We start from the raw sequence: 24,226 nt of genomic DNA on the forward strand, positions 1-24,226 counted from the left end.
AGTGCTTTGTCCCAAGCTTCAGGAGTTTTGTGCTGCTGTTTTCAGAGCTACTTCTACTCCACGGTCACTGCAAGCTCTGTCACACCAACGTTCCTCCTCCCCCAAGAACCGCCAATCAGGACCATGACCCAGATCCAAGCAGGGTAAAGCAAGAGAACCCTGCCTCAGCGCCAGCAAAGCACTCGCTGCACTCCTGCTCTGATCCGCTGCTTGATTCCTCCCACTGTGGGGGTTCCGGAAGCAGCTGCCCCTGGAGCTCTGGAAGCAGCCACCAGAGCTTCTTGCTGCTGCTGCTGCTGCAGCCACCTCCACTGCCCCCGGGGCTGGGGCCAGACCACACACTTCTCTCACCCAGATCCAGCAGTTTTGTGGGTTGAGAAGTCTAGTAACTGCCACAGTTCAGTGATTTAGGGCCCTAAAGCTTGCTCCACATGATCTACTCCTGGCTTGATCTGTCCTGACAGCCCATGCTAGGATGCACTCTGCTCCCAGTACGGTGTGACAGACCCTTCCCAGCAACTATCTAGGCCATCTTGGGCTGGAAACTTGTTTCCCTCTGTTATTTCATGGATTCTGTAGCTCTAGAATTTGTTTAGAGTCATTTTTTACAGGTGTTTGGAGGGATTTGGGGGAGAGCTTAAGTGAATCCCTGTTTTCCAGCTGCCATTTTGGCTCCACCCCCCATCTCTACCTTTAAGAATATTTATCTTCTGGTGGGGATAGAGAAAAATAGGGACACAAATGCACTGCTAGTAAAATTGTGAACTGGTCCAACCATTCTGGAGAACAATTTGGAACTATGCCTAAAGGGTTATAAAACTGTGCATACCCTTTGACCCAGAATACCACTATTAGGTCTATATCCCAAAGATATCAAGGAAAAAGGAATACGACCTATATCTATAAGAATATTTGTAGTAGCTCTTTATATGGTGGCAAGGAATTGGAAATTGAGGAGATGCCCATCAACTAGGGAATGGCTGAACAAGTTATGGTATAGAATTGTGAAGGAATACTATTGCGCTAATGAGGCACTAACGATGGACCCCTAAAGGGTCCTGGACTTTCCCATGAGGCCCAGGTCCCTGGTGTTTGCTGGGACACCTGGCCTTTTCCAGTTAATAATCCTTTCAACTGTCCTTTTATTGTGGCCCCACGCTAGACCACCACTCCTTAATTCCATATAGACCCCTTCTGTTACCTCCCTGCCACCCCAGACTAATTGGCTACTCCTTGATCACATCCAAATTTTCCCACAGCCTTTTGGTATATAAGGTCCATCTTGCCCTCCATTAAATTGCTCAGATCCTTAAGAGTCTGACCCTCTTGTCAATACAAGTGTCACAAATGCTCAGATTTTAAAATATGACTAATAGCACGGATTCTTAAAATCTTGCCTACCTCAACTGGTGTTTTAATAACCCTTGTCTCTGACTGATAGAAGGCTTTAGTCGAATTCTTTCAAGGCAGGACTTGTGTCTTTTGCTCTTGAATTTCAGGGTTCCCAGCACCCCTAGACAGCAACAATGCTGTAAGAAATGATGAGCAGGATGGTTTTAGAAAAACCTGGAAAGACATATGAATCGACTCAAAGTGAAGTGAGCAGAACTAGATCATTGCACATAACAGCAATATTGAAATGATTGTGGTTTGTCCTTCCTTCTCAAAGAGGACTATGACATCAGGGAGATGAGGACATGACTTGCAATTTAATTTGATTTGAGTGAGGGAGGACTGCGCTCCTTTCTCCTCCAGAGCCCTCTGGGTCCAGTGGCCAGATACCAATCAGGAGGAACGGAGATGGCCCAGGATGCAGTGGGAGACCTTAGCATTTTGAAGATCAGATCTTTACAAGTTCTCACTCAGAGTGAGGCAAAGCCCATTCAGTGAATAAACCTCTTTAAGAAGTAAGTCAAGGGATGGCCCCTTTAATAAATAAATTTAAAAAATCAAACTGGGAGTGAAAGACCCTCTGGGTTGCTTGCCAAAAGAGACACAATTACCATTTACATTTGCTCTGAGCCAGGAGGGCCCAAAAAATAACCATTAAGTGGTGCTCAGGCAGGGCAGGGACCTGTTGTTGAGGAATCAATGAGATCCAGAGTGAGTTGGGTTCAAGTCTTGGTCTTAAGAGAAGGAAATCGAGCTGGTAAACCCTGAGTTAACTAGGTAGGTTTTGGCCATCAAAATAAACCTTCCTTTGGGCAGAACACTTTCAGATAAGGGCATGGCACAAGAGGAGAGGAGAGGAAAGAAGAGAGTGGAGGGGAAGGGAGAGGAGGAGAGAGGAGGGGAAGGGAGAGGAGGAGAGAGGAGGGGAAGTGAGGGGAGGGGAGAGGACCTTCCCTACAGAAGCATGGCAGAGCCCAGCCCTAACACCAAGTCTGAGGGAAGTAGGCTGGAAGAACGGGAGAAAAAAAAAGTGGCAGGGATGCTTTGAGGTACAAACCCAGAAGAGAATGATGCCAAAACATCTAAAAGCAAAGCCTCAGAAAAACATAGTTTGGACACAAATCCAAGTAGCCTGGAAGACATGAAGCAAGAGGTTTTTTTTGGGGGGGGCGGGGTAAAATATCTTTTTATAAATGGAATAAGATTAACTGGGGAATGGCTAAACAAGTTGTGGTATACGATTATAATGAACTATTACTGTGCTGGTTGTTGTCCTTCATTCTCAAAGAGGACCAAAATGACATCACTGTGCTTGAGTCAAGATTCGATGCATCTGACTGGCTGATCAGACCAACATGAGCTCAGAATGCTCTACCACAGGTCGGGCACAAATAGTCCATGTGCATTTGGGGTGGATACTCCAAACTTGCGCATCCTGCGTTTCCTTTGAGATGTTTTAATTCTGCTTTGCTCACAGAGCACAAAACCTTCTCTGATGTGGAATGCCATGCTGAGTGGTCCTGTGCCAATGTCTCCCATGTCACACAATCAATTCCAAAGTTCTTGAGAGAGACTTTGAGAGTGTTCTTGTATCGCTTCTTCTGACCACCTTGTCAACGCTTGCCCTGTGTGAGTTCTCCAGAAAATAGTCTTTTTGGCAAGTGGACATTTTGCATATGAACAACACAGCCAGCCCATTGGAGTTTTGCTCTCTGAATTTATGCCTGAATCAAAAGACATTTCCCATACCATTTTACCATTATACTTATCTCAAAGTTCTGTGGCAACAGGCAAGTGGTGAAGCAGTAGGTGCGGATATACTGGGAGCTGTAGTCACAATCCTGCACACAGGCAGCCCAGGCCATAGGGTCATTTCCCACTGGAAGCAGCAGTGGGGTTCAGCAGCCACCTGCGTGTCTGAGCAGCCTTTTAAGGATTACACCGCTCACCTCCTGGTGTGAGGAAGGGGCTAGAAAAGGTGCCCTAAAAATTGTCTGTTTACCCGACCCTGACTGTGCTACATGAAATGATGAATAGGTAAATTTCAGAAAAACCTAGACTTATATGAACTGTTTTCAGAGTAAAATAAGAAGAACCAGGAGAACACTGTACACAGTAACTGCAATACTCTGTGATGATCGACTGAATGACTTAGCTCTTCTCAGCAACGCATGATCCAAGACAATCCCAAAGCATTTGTGATGAAAAATGCTACCCCGAGAGGAAAATCTGATGGATTCTGAACACAGATTGTGGCATACTACTTGTCACTTTCTGTAATTTTTCACATTTTTTTTCCTTTGGGTCTGTGTCTTCTTTCACAACATGACTAATATGGTAATATGTTTTGCATGATTGAACATGTATAACCTATATCAAATTGCTTACTGTCTCAGGGAGGGGGAGGGAAGGGAGGGAAAGCAAAAATTTGGAACTAAAAATTTTTTTAAAAATGAATGTTAAAAATTGACTTTACATGTAACTGGGGGGAAATCTAATTTTTTCAAATTAATTAATTAATTAATTTTTAGTTTTCCACATTTCCTTTTATAAGATTTTGAGTTCAAATTCCCCCCCAAGATAGCATGCAATCTGATATAGGTTACATACATGCAATCATATTAAACATATTTCCACATTAGTCATGTTGTGAAAGAAGAATCAGAACAAAAGGGAAAAATCACAAGGAAGAAAAAAAGAAAGAAAACGGTATACTTTGATCTGTATTCAGACTCCATAGTTCTTTCTCTGAATGTGGGTAGCATTTTCCATCATGAGTTTTTTGGAATTGTCTTAGATCAATGTATTGCTGAGAAGAGCTAAGTCTACCAAAGTTGGTCATCATACAGTGTTGCTGTTACCGGGTACAATGTTCTCCTGGTTCTGCTCATTTCACTCAGCATCAGCTCATCTAAGTCTTTCCATGTTTTTCTGAAATCCACCTGCTCATCATTTCTTAAAGAACAAAAGTATACCATTACATTCATATACCACAACTTGTTCAGCCATTCCCCAACTGATGGGCATCCCCTCAGTTTCCAATTCTTTACCACCACAGAAAGAGCTGCTATAAATATCTTTGTACATGTGGGTTCTTTTCCCTTTTTTATGATTTCTTTGAGATATAGACCTAGTAGTGGTATTGGTGGATCAAAGGGTATGCAGTTGTATAGCCCTTTGAACATAGTTCCAAATTTCTCTCCAGAATGGCTGGATCAGTTCACAACTGGGAGGAAATATTATTAAAAAAATAAATGGAATGAGAACACTGAAGGGGAAAATTGGAAAAAGAATTAGCAGTTTAGTACAAGAGGTACAAAACCTTGCCCAAACAATAAATTCTCTGAGCTTCAGAATGGCTCCAGTAGAAGCCACTGACTCCATGGGACAACAAGAAACATTAAAATAAAATCTTAAAAGGCTTTAAAAATAGAAGAAAATGTAAAGAAATGTAATAGAAGAAAATGTAAGCAAAAACAATTGACCCAGAAAACAGACCAAGGAGAAAAAATTTAAGAATCACTGGACTACCTGAAAGCTGTGACCAAAATGAGAGCCTAGAAATCATATTTCAAAAAAAATATCTAAAAAAACTGACCATATCTCTTAGAACCAGAGGGCAAAGTAGAAATAGAAAGAATCTACCAGTCACTTCCTGAAAGAAACCCCAAAATAAAAACCCCCAGGAACATCATAGCCAAAATCCAGACCTTTCAAGTCAAAGAAAAAAAAACTGCAAATAGAAAGAAAGAATTCAGATACTGAGGAGCTACAGTGAGGGTCACACATGATTTAGTAGCCACCACTATATAAAGGAGCAGAGAACTTGGAATGTGATATTCCAGAAGGCAAAGGATTATAGGTTTATAGCCAAGAATAACTTGCCCAACAAAACTGAGCATAATGCTACAGGGGTAAAAATGAACCTTTAATGAAAGAGGATTTCCAAGAATTCCTGATGAAAAGACTAAAGCTGTGGAGAAACTTTTAAGTTCAAACACAGGTCAACGAGAAACATAAAAAGATAAAGATGAATGAACAATAATAAGGGACTAAACAAGGATAAATCGCTTACATTGAAATATGGGGAAATGATATACGTGTCTCCTCTGAGCTCTCTAATAATCAGGGGTCACAAAAGCAGTCTAATTAGACAAGGCCTTGGAGTGATTCTGTTATGTCTTTATAATCTTAAGAGAAGACTGGAAAGAGGGGAGAAGGGGAGTACAGTGGGAAGATGGGGCAGGGAAGAAAGGAAGGTTAGGGAAAATTCTCTCACATAATCAGGGTACTTAACCGGATACCTATACAAACAAGGAGGATGGGGTGAGGGATTATCTGATACTTATACATCACTCTCACATGAACTGGTCAAAAGAAGAATACACACATAACTGGGTAGAGAAATACATTTCATTCAGTAGGGAAATAGGAGGGAAAGGGAAAAAGAGGAGAGGGAAAATTAGAAGGAGGGCAGGTCAAGGGAGGGATTAGTCCTAAACAAAACAAACTCTAAGGATGTAAAAAATATTTTGATCTTTTTTTGAGGTGGCAAAGAATGGGAATCTGAGGGATTGCCCATAACTTGGAGAATGGCTGAACGAGATATGGTATATAAATGTGATAGAATACCATTACACTGAATTCTTATCAGTGTAATAACCAATCATGATTTCAGAGAACTAATGATGAAATATTTTGCTCATCTCCTTATAAAGGGGTGAGGGTCTTAGAATGCAGAATGAAACAAATTTTTTTTAGGACATGATCAACGAAGAAATTTGTTTTGATTAACTATACATGTTTGTGATGGGTTTTGGTTTTTTTTTTGCATTCAATGGGGGGGGGTGGAGTGATCTTGTCTGATCACAAGTAAAATTTAAAAGAAAAGTAGGCTGAAAAAATGAAGGAAAAAAAGGAATCCCATCATAAAGAGCCATTATGGTGACAGGGAAGCTAAAGGCAGAAACCTAGAAGAAGAGAATGACTAGAAAACATCTATAAGCAAAGCCTCAAAGAAAGAATAAAACAGACATAAGTCCATCCAGAATAACCAGAAGAGTTAAAGGAAGAACTTTTTTTTAAAAGAGCTGAAAAAAATTTTTTTAAAAACAAAAGAGAATGGTAGAGAAAAAATGGGAAAAAAAGAAATGACAGCTATAAAAGAAAAAACTGGGAATAACAACTTTAACTGTTACAGGATATAAAATAAACTCAGACAAATCAGTATTTCTGTGTATTATCAACAAAATTCAGCAGGAAGAGAAAGAAATAAATTCCTTTTAAGATGACAAAAATAGTATAAAAAACTTGGGATTCTACCTGCCAAGACATAAACAGTAACTATTATGAACAGTTACAAAATACTCTTTACCCAAATTAAGATAGATCAAAATAACTAGGGAAGTATCCATTGTTCAAGAGTAGGCTGAGTCAATATAATAAAAATAACAATAATACCTAAATTAATTTACTTATTCAGTGCCATACGAAACTAGCAATGAATTACTTTACAGACCCAGAAAAAAGTAACTACATTCATCTGGAGATACAAAAGGTCAAGAATATCAAGTGAATTAATGAAAAAAAAAGTGGGAAGGAAGGGGACCTAACAGTACCAAATCTCAAAGCTGTCATCCTTAAAACAATTTGGTACTGGCTAAGAAATAGATAGATAAATGAGTGGAAACGGATTAAGTATGCAATACATTGAATCAAAAAAAGGCACAGTAAGAAGTTAAAAGATCTGAAAATAATGAGAAATTAGACATTTATTAATTATCTAATGGGAAATTTGGGGAATATACATTTTTCAGCACTCACATTTTTACAAAAATTGACCCTGAATTAATAAAAGAGCTCAAAAATAAACATAGAAAGGCAGACATATTAAAAACACCCTTAAGAGAGCAGAATGAAACCAAATGAAAATCAATAAGGATAAAGAAAAGACTGAGACTTGAATGGCAACTAATGAAGTCCTTAAGTGAGCTAAATTGCAACAAAGTTGCAGGCCACAAAATAAACCCACAAAAATCAACAGCTTTTTCAAACCCATGAAGCAATAGTAGAAGAGGGAGTACCAATCAAAATAACCACAGAAGAAGTCAATTTACCAAAGTACATTCAACATTTAAATGAATACAATTACAAAATGATCTTTAAGGAAACTGGAAATAAATAACTGAAAGGGTATTCAGTGTCTGTGCAAATAAAATACAAGTGACAATCCTACAAAAATTAGTGGACAGATTTAAAAATAAACCAATCAAACCACCAAAGGGAGTTTGCATAGCTAAACAAAATGATGATTCATTTGTATGAATGAAAGATCTAGATTATTGAGGGAAATAATGGGAAAAAAAGGTAGAAATGAAAGGGAATAGATCTTCCAGACCTCAAACTACATTAAAAAAAAACCCAATAATTATTCACATAATTTGGTGTTAGTTAAAAAGTAGATCAAGAAAACAGACTAGATAAGGAAGAATAAGAAATAACTGGACTCAGTAACTCAGTGTTTGACAACCCTAAATACATTAACTACCTAGCAAAGAACTCCCTTTTTAACAAGAATTGTTGGGAAAGCTAGAAAGATCAGAGGTTCATCACAGATTGAATTGTAAGTGACTTTAGAAGCCATCGAAGAAGATTAAATTGATTCTGCATCTTTTTTTATTGATAGTGTTTACAGTCAATTGATTTTATCCTGTAACTGCCTAAATCATAGTTATTTGTCTTTGAACTTAGTGTAGAAATTCAGTTGGTTTGTAATGACTTAAGTTTAGAAACCTAGTTCTCCTGCTAATCACTGTTGTATTCTTGCCTCAAGGAAATCTGCTATCTTTGAGGAATGTACGTGGACATTAGGGAATCTTTACACCACCAAGTAATCCTTCAAAGTTATCTGGTTTGCTATCCAAAGAAGTCTGGTTCACTATCTCTAACCTTGAAGGCAGACTCAAACAATGAACATTTCTTAGTCACAGGAGGAAAGGAGGGGGTTGTTGCTGGCCCCTAAGCAATCATATTGTTCCCTAAGCCCCAGCCATGTAACCGATCATGTTGTCATCAACCCCATGATTTCACCACTCCTATAACCAATTGTATTATTATTTTTTTGTTTTGTTTTGTTTTTGGAGGGGTGAAGACAAGGCAATTGGGGTTAAGTGACTTGCCCAAAGTCACATAGCTAGTAAGTGTGTCAAGTATCTGAGGCTGGATTTGAACTCAGGTCCTCCTGACTCCAAGGCCAGTGCTCTACTCACTGCGCCACGTAGCTGCCCCAACCAATTCTATTATTTCCTCACCTACCCAGTTCTGTTCTTTGTTCTCTGCTTACAAAAAGGAGCTTCATCTTGATCAAGGGGTCTTTTAGCTTAAACTGAGGCTACCATTGACCCCTTTATTATCAGGTTCACACCCTGCTAATAAACTTTTATCTCGCTCAGAGAATACATGCCTCAGTCTATCTTTGTTGAATTTCATTTGCAACACATCTAATCCTACCCCTTTTTTAATGGAGGAGAAACTCATACTAAAGGAGATTAAGTGACTTGCTTAGGGTCATACAGCTATTAAAAGTGTAAAGTAGAATTACAACTAAGGTTTTTAATAATTCCAAGTCCAACACACTATTCATTATGGCATGCTGTAACAAATTCAAAAGGGATATGTGATTTAAATCTAAAAATTAGAATAGAAGCAGACCATTTGAATTTCACAGCTACAACCGAGTTTCTTCCCATTCCTCACACTAGACACTCCATCTCCCTAAACTCTATGCATTTTTCACTAGTGGTCCCCCATGCCTGAGATTTGCTTGTTTCTTATCTCTATCTCCTGACTTCCCTGCCTTTTTTCAAGTCCCAACTAAAATACTTTCTGCAAGGAACCTTTCCCAATCCTCCTTAATGCTGGTATCTTCCCTCTGTGAGTATCTCCAATTTATCCTGTACACACCTTGTTTTGTACATAGTTGTTTGCATGTGGTCATTTCAATTAAACTATGAGTTCTTGAGAGCAGGGACTGGTTTTTTTTTTGGCTTTTTTTTGTACCCCAGAACTTAGTACAGTGCCTTGCACATAGCAGGCCCTTGGCAAATGCTTGCTGATTTGACTTGATCTTGAAAGGATGGCTCCTGATTTGGGGACTGAACTAAGGCCACAATCTCTCAGGGAGCGCTGATAACTGAATTGGAAATTTCTGGAAAGCTTTTTGGAATGATGCTAAGAAGGTAACTAAAATAACCATAATGTTTGACCCCATACAGGGATTCCACTATTAGGCATATACCTCAAAGAGGTCAAAGATATGAAGAAAGGCCCTGTACTCCCTAATATATTTACAGCAACACCTTTTATTGTAGCAAAGAACTGTAAATAAAATATATAACTGTTAACTGGGGAATGCCTCAACAAAATGTGGTATATAGAAAATTACTACACCATTACAAAATAAATATGAAGAATTCAGAGAATTAGTGGGAACAGTTATGTGAACTGATGTCATGGAAGTAAAACTGGAAAAACAATAGGTATGTTTCTACAACAATTTAAATTAAATGAATGACAATATAAAGGGAGACTGAATGACGTGCAATTATAACAGCCAAGTTTCTCCTCAAAGGAGATGAGAAAATTCACCTCCCTCTCTTCACTGGAGAGATGGAGAACTGTAAGTGTAGAACACAGCATATATTGTCAGATTCAGTTGATGTGGTGGTTACTTTTGCTAAATTGCTTTTTCCTCTCTTCTCTTTTTAATTTTTTTATTACAAGAGATGGTTCACTCAGAGGAGGATAAAGGGATGTATTTGGGAATGAAGGGGCTATAAAAAGTTACCAATAATAAAAGCTTTTTTAAAAAGGTAATTTCAGGGGGTGTGCCCATCATGAATTACGAACTATGAATAGTAGAAGGGAGCCATTCAAATTTTCAGCATTGCCAAACAGTTAAAAATGGAATTGATCAAAAGAAAGCCTATTCTAAGAGCTACCCCAGATATGAAGCTAAATTTTATGTATCTTAGGCCAAGAAATGTCTAATATTATGCATCTATACGTAATAGGTCATTATCAGATTATATAAGCTATCAAAGAAAGACCATAATTACATTAATGGATTCTTCTCTTACAAGACCTCAGAAACACATAACAAAGAGGTGAAGAGTTTTGTGTTTCTAGTTAGAGAGATGAAGCCAGTAGTGGACACTAGAGGATACATCAACTGACATTCTGTGAATGAGTTGTCTGAGAGTCATCTCTTCCTACTTCTGTGTCCCCTAAATATAGGAGACCAGTACAAGCACATCATCCTTCCTTTTTATGTTCTTGTTGTGATAGAAAATGGGGTATTTTCACAAAATTTGGGGTGAAATTGGACTTGAGTCGCACTATTCTATAAGTGATGGTAAATACTAGATGGCTAGTATTCTTTTAGATATCTTCCCTTCATCTTCAACTCACCCTGTGTCCGCTCTCTCCCTCTCTCCCTCCCTCCCTCTCTCTTTCTCTCTTTCTCTATCTATCTATCTATCTATCTATATATATACACACACACATAGATATATACATACATACACAGTCACCCATATATATACATAAACATATGTGTATGCATATTCCCTTCAGCTACCCTAATACTGAGGTCTCATGAATCATACACATCATCTTTCCATGTAGGAATGTCAACAAAACAGTTCACCTTTATTAAGTCCCTTGCAATTTCTTTTTCTTGTTCTTTTTCTTGATTACCTTTTCATGCTTCTCTTGATTGTGTTTGAAAGTCAAATTTTCTATTCAGTTCTGGTCTTTTCACTGAGAAAGCTTGAAAGTCCTCTATTTTATTGAAAATCCATATTTTGCCTTGGAGCATGATACTCAGTTTTGCTGGGTAGGTGATTCTAGGTTTTAATCCTAGCTCCATTGACCTCCGGAATATCGTATTCCAAGCCCTTCGATCTCTTAATGTAGAGGCTGCCAGATCTTGGGTTATTCTGATTGGGTTTCCGCAATACTCAAATTGTTTCTTTCTGGCTGCTTGCAGTATTTTCTCCTTGATCTGGGAGCTCTGGAATTCGGCAACAATATTCCTAGGAGATTTCTTTTTGGGATCTATTTGAGGAGGTGATCGATGGATTCTTTCAATTTCTATTTTGCCCTGTGGCTCTAGAATATCAGGGCAGTTCTCCTTGATAATTTCTTGAAAGATGATATCTAGGCTCTTTTTTTTGATCATGGGTTTCAGGTAGTCCAATAATTTTTAAATTATCTCTCCTGGATCTATTTTCCAGGTCAGTGGTTTTTCCAATGAGATATTTCACATTGTCTTCCATTTTTTCATTCCTTTGGTTCTGTTTTGTAATATCTTGATTTCTCATCAAGTCACTAGCTTCCACTTGCTCCAATCTAATTTTTAAAGTAGTATTTTCTTCAGTGGTCTTTTGGACCTCCTTTTCCATTTGGCTAATTCTGCCTTTCAAGGCATTCTTCTCCTCATTGGCTTTTTGGAGCTCTTTTGCCATTTGAGTTAGTCTGTTTTTTAAGGTGTTGTTTTCTTCAGTGTATTTTTCAGTATTTTTTTGGATCTCCTTTAGCAAGTCATTGACTTGTTTTTCATGGTTTTCTCGCATCCTTCTCATTTCTCTTCCCAATTTTTCCTCTACTTCTCTAACTTGCTTTTCCAAATCCTTTTTGAGCTCTTCCATGGCCTGGGACCAGTTCATGTTTTTCTTGGAGGCTTTTGGTGTAGGCTCTTGCACTTTATTGACTTCTTTAGGCTGTATGTTTTGGTCTTCTTTGTCAGCAAAGAAAGAATGCAAAGTCTGAGACTGAATCTTGGTGCATTTTCGCTGCCTTGCCATATTCCCAGCCAACTAACTTGACCTTTGAGTTTTTCAGTGGGGTATGACTGCTTGTAGACTAGAGAGTTCTATGTTCCACGTTTGGGGGGGAGGTGGCGGCTCTGCCACACCAGCACTGCTCCTTCCCCAAGAACCCCCAACCCAGACTGGGCTTAGATCTTCAGCAGGCTGTGCACTCCTGCTCTGATCTGCCACTTAATTCCTCCCACCAGGTGGGCCTGGAGCCGGAAGCAACAACAGCTGTAGCTGCCCCACCTCCACTGCCCCCGGGGCTGGAAGCCGAACCGTGAACTCCTTCTACTCCCTCAGCTTTTCCCACTAACCTTCTCCGCAGTCTTTCGTATTTGTGGGTTGAGAAGTCTGGTAACTGCCGCAGCTCACTGAATCAGGGCGCTAGGGCATGCTCTGCCCGGTTGCTGGTCTTGTTGGTCCACGCCGCTCAGGCTGGGCTCTGCTCCATTCCGTTCCCAGCTCCCAGCTCCGTGTGGGATAGACCTCACCCAGAGACCATCCAGGCTGTCCTGGGCTGGAGCCCTGCTTCCCTCTGCTGTTCTGTGGGTTCTGCCGTTCTAGAATTGGTTCAGAGCCATTTTTTATAGGTTTTTGGAGGGACTCCGTACGGAGCTCACTCTAGTCCTTGCTTACCAGCCGCCATCTTGGCTCCCCCCCCCCCCCCCCCCCCCATGGCTAGTATTCTAAACATCAATTAGTGTTTTCCTGAGTAATGACAGAGCTATACACCACCAGACCAGTGTCAGGAGGCTTTTCAATTGATTAAGGTAGGATGTGGATTTTAAAAGCTGGTAATAAGAAAATCTGAGAAAAGACTGTGAAGCTGGATAGATTCAATCCAGAATAGAGGGTGTTTTGGTAAAGAATTGAGGATTAAAGGATAAGGAGCTTATGAAAACAGGACTCAGGCATGGAACTCCAGGATTCTAATTTGAACATGGTGGAATGCCAGGAGGACAAGGCCAAAACTCAGTTCCCAACCTCCACAGGAGTTTAGAAGGGTATCTAGTTTAGAACTTGTTGTGGATTCAATAACCTGAGTACCAGATAGTTGTAATTTGGATGATCAAAAGTTTCTGCACTACTATTCCTTGTATGCAGTTGTAATTCTTGCATAATAACTTTTCTCTTTAAAATAAATCCCAACAAAGATATAGGAAGCAACTGAACTCCAGATGTGAGAGCCAAGAAATAGATGCAGCCCAGAAGGACCAGGGTGTTAGATGAAGCTGCTTGGGGCAGCTTTTTGAGGGTGAAATTCTCAGTTCTTAAAGTCAACAGAGTCTTTGGACAGAGGCTCCAGTATCTGATTCAAAGATCAACTTTAAGTGAACTCAAATGTGGGAAGGAACCAGCCCACAGAGATCAGGCTAAGAAAATATCTTTTATGTCTTCAAAGTAACCCTATAAGAAAGCAGTGATACAGGGAAGCTACATAACTTTTCTAAACTTACACAGCAAGGTAGAAGCAGTTAGGTCTAGGATTTTGTTCTCCTAAGTTTTTATCTAATACTCTGTGTTCTCTTCTCTACTGCCCTGAAATATTATATTGATTTTGAAATAACATTTATAACTCAAACCTGGGCCATTGTGAGACCTCTAATCTTGAGGCTTAGAATCAGGAATTCCAGAGTTCAAATCTGACCTCAGATACTACTAGCAGTGTGATCCTGGGCAAGTCACTTAACCTGTTTGCCTTAGTTTCCTCAACTATAAATGGGGAAAACAACAGCACCTACCTTGAAGGGTTGTTGTAAGGATTCAATGAGGTAATATTTGTAAGGCACTTAGCAAAATGCCTGGTACATAGTAGGAGCTATATAAATGTTCCTTTCCCTCCACTCCTTCCAACCTCTAGTTCCTATGGATAATGGCACTAATCATCAGCATCTGGGTTTATACTAGGATCAGTGGTAAAAAAAGAAGCATGAATCACAGATATCTTACACAGCTCCAGACTAAATCACTGACAAATATTTAATAAGTGCCTCCTCCTTTATGCTAGGTCAGGGCTGTCCAAAAGCAGGGCCTGCAGTGTGATTTATGCATCCCACCTACAAGCATAGAAATTTACATAAATGCTTTAGTAAATGCTACTGCAAAGCTCTCACTAAAATGGCAAAACAAAATATATTGTCTATTGTTTCAATAAAAACCTAAGGTTGGACAGCCCTGTGCTAGGTAATAAGCTAGGGGGTAGGAATACAGATGCAAAAAAAAAAAATGAAACCATCCCTACTCTCAAGGAGCTGTTTAATGGAACATGAGAAGCCATTACAGGCATTCCCAAATTTCAAAGCCTCTCCCATGTCTGAAAAATAAATGAAGGGTTGAGAAAATAATACATTTAACCAACATTTAAAAACTCTATGTCCTTAATTCATGATGGAGTCTCCAACAACAAATTGTGGTAGCACTGAAAAATGGCTTCCACCCAGACACTTTGATTAATGGATCCTTATCCCAAAAATTATCTCCCATGATTTCAATCTAGCTCTAGATAAAAGTCAAAAGGAGAACTATCAGGATTTCAATAAATTCATGCAAAATGAGTTCCATTATTGTTTTCTTGTCTAAGACTTTCTAAGTAATCCCGTAATAAAGAAAAAAAGTTGCCAAAATAGAAAAATGCAAAACTTTTTTAAAAAGCTTTTTCAATACACATAACAAACTATTACATGTATCTACATTGTTACTAAGTCCTTTTAAAGAATTCTATTCTATCACTGTTCTTTTCCTCTTCTTTCCCCCTTCCGTTTCTTTCTGCTCCAACTCACAAAACTATTTGTATACAAGCATACTTTACCTAGGGACAAAAACGACCAGAGAGAAAGGCATAGGCTCTGCCCTTAGGGAGACTTAGCAGATAGTGATAGTTCATTCAAGATAATAGGTTACTCAAGGCCCAGGACAGACTTGAACTGATAGAAATGGTCAGCATAATGGGTTACTCAAGACAAATACTATTTGTCATCTTAATTCCTAGTGAAATACAGTATTATCAAATCAAGGGGAAGTAAATTTATCGGGTTGGAGAAGGAAGGGACCAGTATGTTGGGGGATCAGGAAAGACTTCCTACAGGAGATGAAACGCATTAGAATATCTGTTTTAGATGTCAACTTCATTAGGAAAGAGGCCATGCTCTATCCAAGAACCTAAGATAGTACTTAGGAGAGGCTCTACCCATATCTCCTGGAAGACAAACATAAAATCAAGGAACTAAAGATCTTAAGGTACCACATTATCATGTACACCACGTTAATAAAAGGACATTCATTCTAATCATCTAATATCACCAAAGCTATCCAATTGTGGCACTGAAAATCCTTGTTGAAGACTTATAAAACTAAAGCTCTACAACTTCCCAGGTGGGTCTTGGGCAGAACAGGGAAGAAGACCTTTATGCTCTCCAGTCAAAGTTTAAAATTACATAGCCCTCTCCCCATTAGAAAATTGTGCCATTATATTACTGTTCATCAAGTTTTCTAGTCTTTACTGAAACACATACAACTTGACTTACCATAAAATAAATACATATGAACCACAGTTTTTGAGGATTCAGTTATTTATTTTAAAAAAGTAACATTAAATAATGTCCCTCATTTTCCCATCCCCACACACCACCCCTTCTCTCCCACCTCAGATACTGTCCTCTTGATAGTTGCCTACCTTTCCTAGCCCTAGTCAGGGCTCTTGTGGTATGAGGTCCACTTTCATTGTCTTCAGGTATTTGGGGGGAGTTATTATAAATCACAGAAAAGTTTAGAAAGAAAAATATCTTAAGTAGATTATTTCTTGCTTGTCACACTATCATAGTAACAATTAGAGTAAAGCATATTTTAAGTAGAATACAGAGATCTCCTGGCCTAAAATTTGATTTCCCAAATACATATAACCTCCAAAAGAGAATGCCCTATACAAATGCTAGTAAATTATCTTGCCAGATATATCTCCCATTATAAATTAACTAACTGGCTTGTAGATTAATCTCTTATGAATCTAGTGTAAAGTGATTTCATAGAGCCCTATTATACTTATTTGAACTGATCAAATAAAATTTCTGAACAGAAAAGATGAGAACAGACCTTGATTATATGGTGAATTAATCCTTGAGGCTCAGTGTGGGTATCTATTCAGATGGTCTTACTACCTTTTATTGCAAACATCTCTCCTCTACTCCCAACTCCTTCCCTGAGCTACAGCAGAACTGCAAAGTCAAAGATTTTGGAAAAGAGAATGAATGCCCTCAGTTCTTCCCCCTCTCCCACCAACAAATAATCCCACACTTGGAGACAGAATTTAAATTGTTCCTCAGACTTATTTCCCTAGACCACATAACCATGACTTCTTTAGCTTTTTCACCTAGACTCTTTACCAGTTTTGGTAGCCCTTTTCTAATGGATCCCCATTAATCCTTACAAAGCTTCCTTAGATATGGAAACCAAAATTTCATGTAATACACAAAAAGAATTTTATCAATTTAGAAGAACTACTTTCTGGTTCCTGAGTATCATACTACTGTTATTACATCTTAGGATCTATTTCAGTTCTTCAATCATGTTCCCACACTGTGGATTTATAACCTGTGGTCCACTGTAATTCTGAGATCTTTCTCTGGCATACTTCTGCTTCATCTGCTTTCCCCATGCTTGGTTTGTGTAGTTTGGTTCCTAAATGCATCTACAAATTATTTCTTTAATCTCTGATGGTTGCTTTCAATTGTTTCCTCAGGTTTTAGCAACCTCACATAACTTGCTGTACACATATACAATTCTGAGATGCTCAACTGAGTTCTATATCACTGTATAAAATCTTACATGCCATTAGGCCCACAGTTGAGTTGCTAAGGGTTCTCAATAACTCTAAAATCAGCTGTGCATCCAGCTCAAAGTATTGTGATACAATATTTAACTCTGAAAAGTAGTATAACAAGTTCTGGCTCTTAGGCAAAAAAAAAAGGGGGGGTTAAGGAGATTGTACACATACCACCATATCTTGCATAGGCCTTCTTGGCCGGCAAAAGCTTTTGACAAGGGTCAGTCAGTACCACTAGTAATCAATTGCATGCCAATTAAAATCGGCCCCAGTGCCAAATTCCCTACCTTTGACCAGTTTTTCCTAGTGAGTGAGAATGTTCTGGATGGGTGGATGCAAGCAAATGACACTGAATCTAGTGTCTTTTCTTTACCTATTGGACCCTTCTCTCTGAGACAGAAAGGAACTTCTGCAGCTATCTAGAGCCTATTCCTCGTCTAGATGTGTGCAAGTTGACTAGCATTTGCTTTGTCTTGACATTTTCTCAATACAATTACTTAGGTTTTAGCCCTTTTTGCAAGTTACCCTTTCTAAGTCTCAATTTCTTCATCTGTAAAATGAGAGGATTGAACTATTTCTATGACTCCTTCTAACTCTGAGATTCTATAACTCTACGGTTTTCTCTTTGCTCCTTCCAAGTCTATAAATACCTTTCCATGTTCTCTGATAAACTCCATGAGATACATCATCCTCATGATGATGAGGTAATCTGTCCCCTCCTTCTTTCACAAATTCCTTCCTGAAGGAGACCCCTGGGGATAAAAGTTGAGGAAAAAAAATTACTTCAAAGAATGTGAAGGCATAAACTGAAATCTCAATTTTTATCATAGGGTAAAAGGGAGAGGGTAGGAAAAGATTAATCTAACCTGTCTAAGCCTTAGTTTCTTTATCTGTAAAATAAGGAGGTTGAATGAAAAGATATCTAAAATTCTTTTAAGCTCTAAACACTATAATCTTTTGAGATTGAAGAATCAAAGTTAAGAACAAGACTGGGGATGACAGGGGTGGTAATCAGGGTGGGGCCTTTTGCTCTTCTTCTCTTAAGTGCCTTTAATGATTCTGGCCTTTGTTTGAATGGGGCTGGTAAAGTGGGATCTTGTCTTGGAATATTTCTCAGCACTAAGACAATTGGGAGTCTTTGACTGGAAACCCTGTAAATGGTGGTACTAGGGATTAACTAACTTTCCCACACCCTAAATGGGACTTTTCACTGCTCTTCGTTTGAGTGTTTCTAGCACTGAGGTAATCAAGTGCCCCAGGGCCCTAAGATGAGTATATAAGATCTGAGGTTGGGGTTTGACTTTTGGGGGTACACTCACTGAAAGAATATGGGTGACAGCCTCTGGGCAAGCCATTGAACACCGCCCCCCCACCCCACCTTCGTAACCCAGATAGATGTTGGTGATCCTCTGGTAACTATGAATTGTGATTTGATCAGACGAAGTCTTTCTGTTGATGTTTGCAATTTCTGTTTGTATTTGTCTTGAAGTTCAAGGGGCTGATCTTTTCCCCCAGAACTAGAGAAGAATATGTGTATGTTTGATTAAGCTGAGATTGTTAACCCCTTAAAGTTACTTTCCTTAGTAAAGCAGATCAAAGAACCTGTGTTAGCAGCCCTTCTGTATGCTGGTGTTATTGGTCTTATACAGCCACAGTAGCTGCTATAGCAAGATTGTTGCTACAGGGTGTGTGCATGATATGCAGAAGGCCTATCTATGTGTTAGAAATGGAGGGCCAAGGAAGGGAGAGGGAAGTAGTTTCTCACAGTATGAGCATGTATATGTAGCATTTCTATACATGTGTGAACTTCTACCAGGGATGACACTACAGGCTTTAAAACCTTACTTGTTGATATTTTGGCAGGAACAACACTTACTTATTGACCTATGCTTTGGAATCTCAGAAGATAGAGAGGATGCAAATGCTCATAACAAGGATGTTATTTCTCAGCTGAAAAATTGGACGAAAGAAATTTATCAATTAGCCATGAGTTCAGCTTAAAAGAGTCCCCAAGGACACAGACGATGTGATGCTCAAGTTCATTGTCAAGAACTCTAACAAAGGAACAGGCTTTTACTCAACAACAACCTTGGTGTTTAGGAAACAAACAAATTAGAAGCTTGATGGACAAGTACTACACAGAAGGTAGTTATAAGAGGCCGGGCAACTTGCCTGTTTTCAAAGAGGCTCCAGAGAGTGGTGGAGTCTCTCAAAGACCACTGTAACCAACTACTGCGCATAGGGCAAGAGTCAGAGCTCAAGAGAAAAGTGATGGAAAATTTGCTAAGACAACTGAGAAAGACTACCCACCAGTTGTAGAGAAATTGAATCAGGTATTAGCTCTTAGTGGTATATCTGTACCTGTCCTGTCTATATGGTATTATAAACCTGTGAGGAGCTTCCAAGAGAGCCTTCCTCTGGGGCAGGGAGTGAAGTATGCCTAACTCAGTCTGAAGGAATGGGCGACAGCAGGAGCTTTGCTATGATGCAGGCCTGATTATATCTGAAAACACTAACCCTAAGAGTTAGTGGAAAGAGTCAGATAGGGTTTTACCTTTGGAATAGAAGAAAAAACATAAATTGGGCTGCAACAGACCAGAGAAAGCATCCTTTCTCAGACAGGTACCATGGGAGTTAACCCAGAAAGTTTGTGCTTGAATCTATGTTGAAGTAAAGGGATAGTTTAGTTTTATATTCCTTGGTTCTGAAACTTAACAATTCTGTAGCCTATACATTTGTTTTATTCCTCCAAAATTCCTTTAAGTGTCAGTCTTTTAAAAAAAATCTGACCTCTGACTCAAATGCACTATGGAGAAAGGCAGATACCCATGCTTGTAAAATACGGAAAATGAATATCCTGGAGGCAAGGTGAGAAATGATGACAGTGAGGGAGAGATAAAAGAGACCTATCACTCCAACAATTCTGGAAGTTCACAAGCATTCATCAAACTGTTACTCTGTATGAGAAACTGTTAAATGCTGGAAGAAATTAAGAAGTAAGGGAAAATAGAGAAAAAAAAAGAAAACCCCAGTTGGGACTAGGTTGGAATACAATTGTAACAACCAGTACACTTTCTGCCTGAGATCCATTAGTCTTTATAGTTAACAACTGAATTATGGGAAACAGTCCCCAAGTTTCCAGGAGGGCTGCCCTGAATAGAAGTTGCAAACGGAAAACCATATCTGGTCCCAATCCCCCATCCCCCACATGAAGGGGATCCCTGAAAAAGTATTGTTGGTTGATATATATTTTGCCATCCACCTGAGCTTGCTGGAGAGGGTCTGGAGACTGTTCTGGGTGACCTCCTACTTATCCAGTTCAATATAAAAGAGTGAGCACTTATTAAGCACTTACTATGTGAAAGGTACTATGCTAGGCAGTGGGCATAGAAAGAGAAAATGAAAACAGTTACTGCTCTTAAGGATATGACATTCTACTGGTAGACGGATACTTGTTAACATCTGCATTATTATTTGAGGAAGGTGAGAGTACTAACAACCAACAGAATCAGGGAAGGATTCCCATATAGGGTGACATATGAGCTGAACCTTGACAAAAACCAATGATTTTAAGAGGCAGAGGTGAGAAAGGAGTGCAGTTCAGGGATGGAATCTGAAGCCAAATTATGAGGGGCTTGAAATTCCAAGTTAAGTAGTCTGTACTTATCTTAAAGGCAATAAGTAGCCATAGAAGTCTGCTGAGTAGAGAAGAGAAATGGTAAGACATTTTTTTTCCTATTTCAAAAATTCTGGACCAAATAAAATAGGCATCTAGGTATATAATAGAATAGGAAAAAAAGGATTTCACACGAAACTGCAGATCACTATTATGTCTAGCTTGCTTTTTAATAATTTAAACTGCAGCTTTTAAAGCTCTTCGTAGTTCTTTTTGGCATTAAAAAACAATGTCACAATGACTTTTTCCTCCCCCCCCCATCCCTTTCTTTTTCCTTCCTTCTCATTCCCTATCTTAACCTTTTCCCTCTTCATGCTGCCATACTACAACCCCATTGGAAAAAAGAGAAACAAAGCTGTTTTAACAAATATGCACAGCCAAGCAAAACAAATTCCTACACTAGTCATGTCCAGAAATATATATATATACTATTCTGCATATTGAGTTCATCACCTCTCTCTCAAGAAGTGGCTAGCATGTTTCCTCATCAGTTCTGTAGAACTGTAATTACTCAGGACACTGATTAGAGTTCTCGAGTCTTTCAAAGTGGTTTTTCTTTACAATGTTTTCATTGTATAAATTATTTTCCTGGTTCTGCCCATTTCATTCTGCATCAGTGCACAGTCTTCCCAGATTTTTCTGAAGCTATTTTCCAATTTTTCATGTTTCAATAATATTCCAGTCCAATCATGTACCATAATTAGTCTAGCCATTCCACAACAGATGGGTACCCCCTCCCCCTTAGTTTCCAGTTCTTTGTTAGTATAAAAAGAAATACTATAAATAACTTCGTACACTCTTCTTTCTTTGATCTTTTTGGGGTATAGCTCTAGTAGTGATAGCACTTTAAAAGGGTATGTACACTTTGGGGACTTCAGATGCATAGTTCCAAATGGCTTTCCAGAATGGCTAGAGAGAAATTCACAGTTCTAGCAATAGTGCATTAGTGTGTTTGTTTGCCTACTCTCCCTCCAATTATCATCTTTTTCTTCTTTTGTCATCTTTACCAATCTGATGGGTATAAATTGGAACCTCAGAGTTGCTTTAATTTACATTTCTCTCATTATCAGTGATTTGGGGAATTTCTTTATATGGTTGTTGATAGCTTAGATTTCTTTGAAAGAAATGCTTCTAAAGTCACTAAACTATGACTTTTGACTGAACAATACCACTACTAGGCCTATATCACCAAAAAAAAAAGAAGAAAAGGACCCATACGTACAAAAATTATTTATATCAGCTTTTTGGAGTAACATAAGCAAATGTAATATTAATGGAATAGAAAGATCTTCTCCATTCACTAATAGGCCTGTGTGACCTGCTTTGAGCTCTGGCCCAGCTCACAGCTGTGATACATCCTGAGTCACGTAGAGCCTGAGTTACATGGAGCCCATAGTGGGAGGAGCTTGCCCACAGTGGGAGGAGCTTGCCCACAATGGGAGGAGTTTGCCTAATGGAATGTTATCTGAAATAGAATGTTGGGGAGGGAGGCAGAGCAGTGCGTGAGAGCAGGAGCAGGGAATGAGAGTGAGGCAGTGATGAGAGAAGCAAGCAGGTAGAGGGAAGAATTTGCCTAGGGGAGCTTGTTTGTGGGGAGGCCTAACAGAAAGAATGCTTAGAATGTCATTGCTCTCTGGATTAATGATGTTCAGTACCTTGTTAAATCTACCCTCCTGGCATCCTAATACAAACAAATATTTTGGTTTTGCCTTTGAGGAAGAGAGTTTGTTATATTTTGTGAATCTACCCTGGAACTATGTCTGCATATTCATAGCAGCTGCTATGGGTATCATATTGGTGTTACATTTGGTGACAAGGACGGGATTGCAAAGTATAATGCCTTGATTTGTTCCAGGATCCATGGCCATAACAATCTCTTGTTGGCATTGTGAAGGCCAGTATCTTGGAGAGGTGGAATGTAATGGCAAGCAAACTGGGATTTTTTGCTGTTTTTCTTTTGTGTTATTCAGTTTCCCAGCCTCAGTCTTACATGCCTCTCTGCTCTGAGCCAATCAGATATGCACAAGTGGGCTCTAGCCAATCAGACATGTGCATGTGGGTTCCAGCCAATCAGACACCTGCATGTGGGCTCTAGCCAATCAGATGTCAAGGAGAACTCTGTGTGTGTGTGTGTGTGTGTGTGTGTGTGTGTGTGTATCTATATCTATCTATCTATAGAAAGAGCGAGCTGGTGTGAGACACACCCTAGAAACTAAAATGGTGCTCACCTATTGGGAAACAGATTAAAAAAATTATGGTATATAAATGTGTAGTAGAACATTTTTCTACCAGTAAGGTACAATAATAGTAAAATGGTTAGCTTCAGAGGAAAATGGGAAGACCTGTATGAATTGGTACAGAGTAAAATGAGTGAACCAGTGAAAGGACAATTTATACAATAACAACATTTTAAAGAAAAACAAATCTGAAACACTTTAGAACTCTTATCAATTTTGATTAATAAGCCACAATTCCAGAAGCCCAGAGATGAAACATATTATCCTAAACATGCCAAAGAGGTGATGGCCTCAAAATGTAGAATGAGACATATATTCTAGACATGTCCAAAGAGAGGTTTTTGCCTTATGCAATTTCCTGATGCCCCCAAATGCTAGTGCTTTCCCTCTATTAATTATCTTCAATTTATCCTATACGTATCTTGTTTGTATGAAGTTGTTTATGTTGTCTCCCCCACTGGATTATAAACTCCTTGAGAGCAGGAACTGTCTTTTCCCCTTCTTTGTATTTCCAGCACTTAACACTGTGCCTGGCACACTTAAGTAAGCACTTAACAAATGCTTATTGACTAACTGACCCTCCATGTCTCCACCTATTTCCCTGTTGAGTTTAATGTATTTCTAATGTATTTTCTTTTTGTATGGGTGTAAGGATGTTTTACTTTCCTTTGTCCAGTTCAGGAGAAAGTAATGTTCATGAGATGCTCATCCTCCCTCACCCGTTCTTCCATGTTTGCATGCTCTTTATCCTATGCATCCTTATTGTTTGAGATACTGAGTTCCCTCCCTTTCCTTTTCTTTTCTTCCTGAGTCCCATGTTCCTTATATTTTCTCCTTCAGGAGAAGACAATTCAAATAAAAGAAAACCATCCCCAGACACTCTGTTTATCTAACTTACCTTTCTCTGTGACCCCTGAGGACATTTGGACTCTAAGAAGACATCTGTTTTTTTTTCCTCATTAGGATGAAAACAATATATTCTAACAGTGTGCCTTCAAGTTGATAAAATGTCTGTACCTTTCTAGGCTCTTCTTGTCTCCCACTTTTCCATTTGAAAGGGTCTACTCAGTTATGGCCTTTTCATCAGGAAATTTGGAATTCCTCTACTTCATTAAAGATTCATTTTTCCCCAACTATTGGATTATACTCTGTTTTGCCACACAGGGTTATTCTTAGTTGTACGCTTTTATCTGTTGCCTTTTGGAATACCACACTTCGAGTTCTCTTC

At 39.1% G+C, this 24,226-nt stretch overlaps 1 protein-coding gene across 1 annotated transcript in view; it reads right to left on the reverse strand.

Moving 5' to 3' along the window:
- Positions 1-23,921, reverse strand: part of LOC118832122 (phospholipid-transporting ATPase FetA-like) — a 127,030-nt gene extending 103,109 nt beyond the window's left edge. The window contains 2 exon segments of the mRNA XM_036739556.1: positions 17,736-17,837; positions 23,897-23,921. Of these exon segments, the coding sequence (XP_036595451.1) occupies positions 17,736-17,837; positions 23,897-23,921 (127 nt within the window).
- Positions 23,922-24,226: the final 305 nt, after the last annotated feature.

This window comes from Trichosurus vulpecula, chromosome 9 (genome assembly GCF_011100635.1).
Source record: "Trichosurus vulpecula isolate mTriVul1 chromosome 9, mTriVul1.pri, whole genome shotgun sequence".
NCBI classification, from domain to species: domain Eukaryota; kingdom Metazoa; phylum Chordata; class Mammalia; order Diprotodontia; family Phalangeridae; genus Trichosurus; species Trichosurus vulpecula.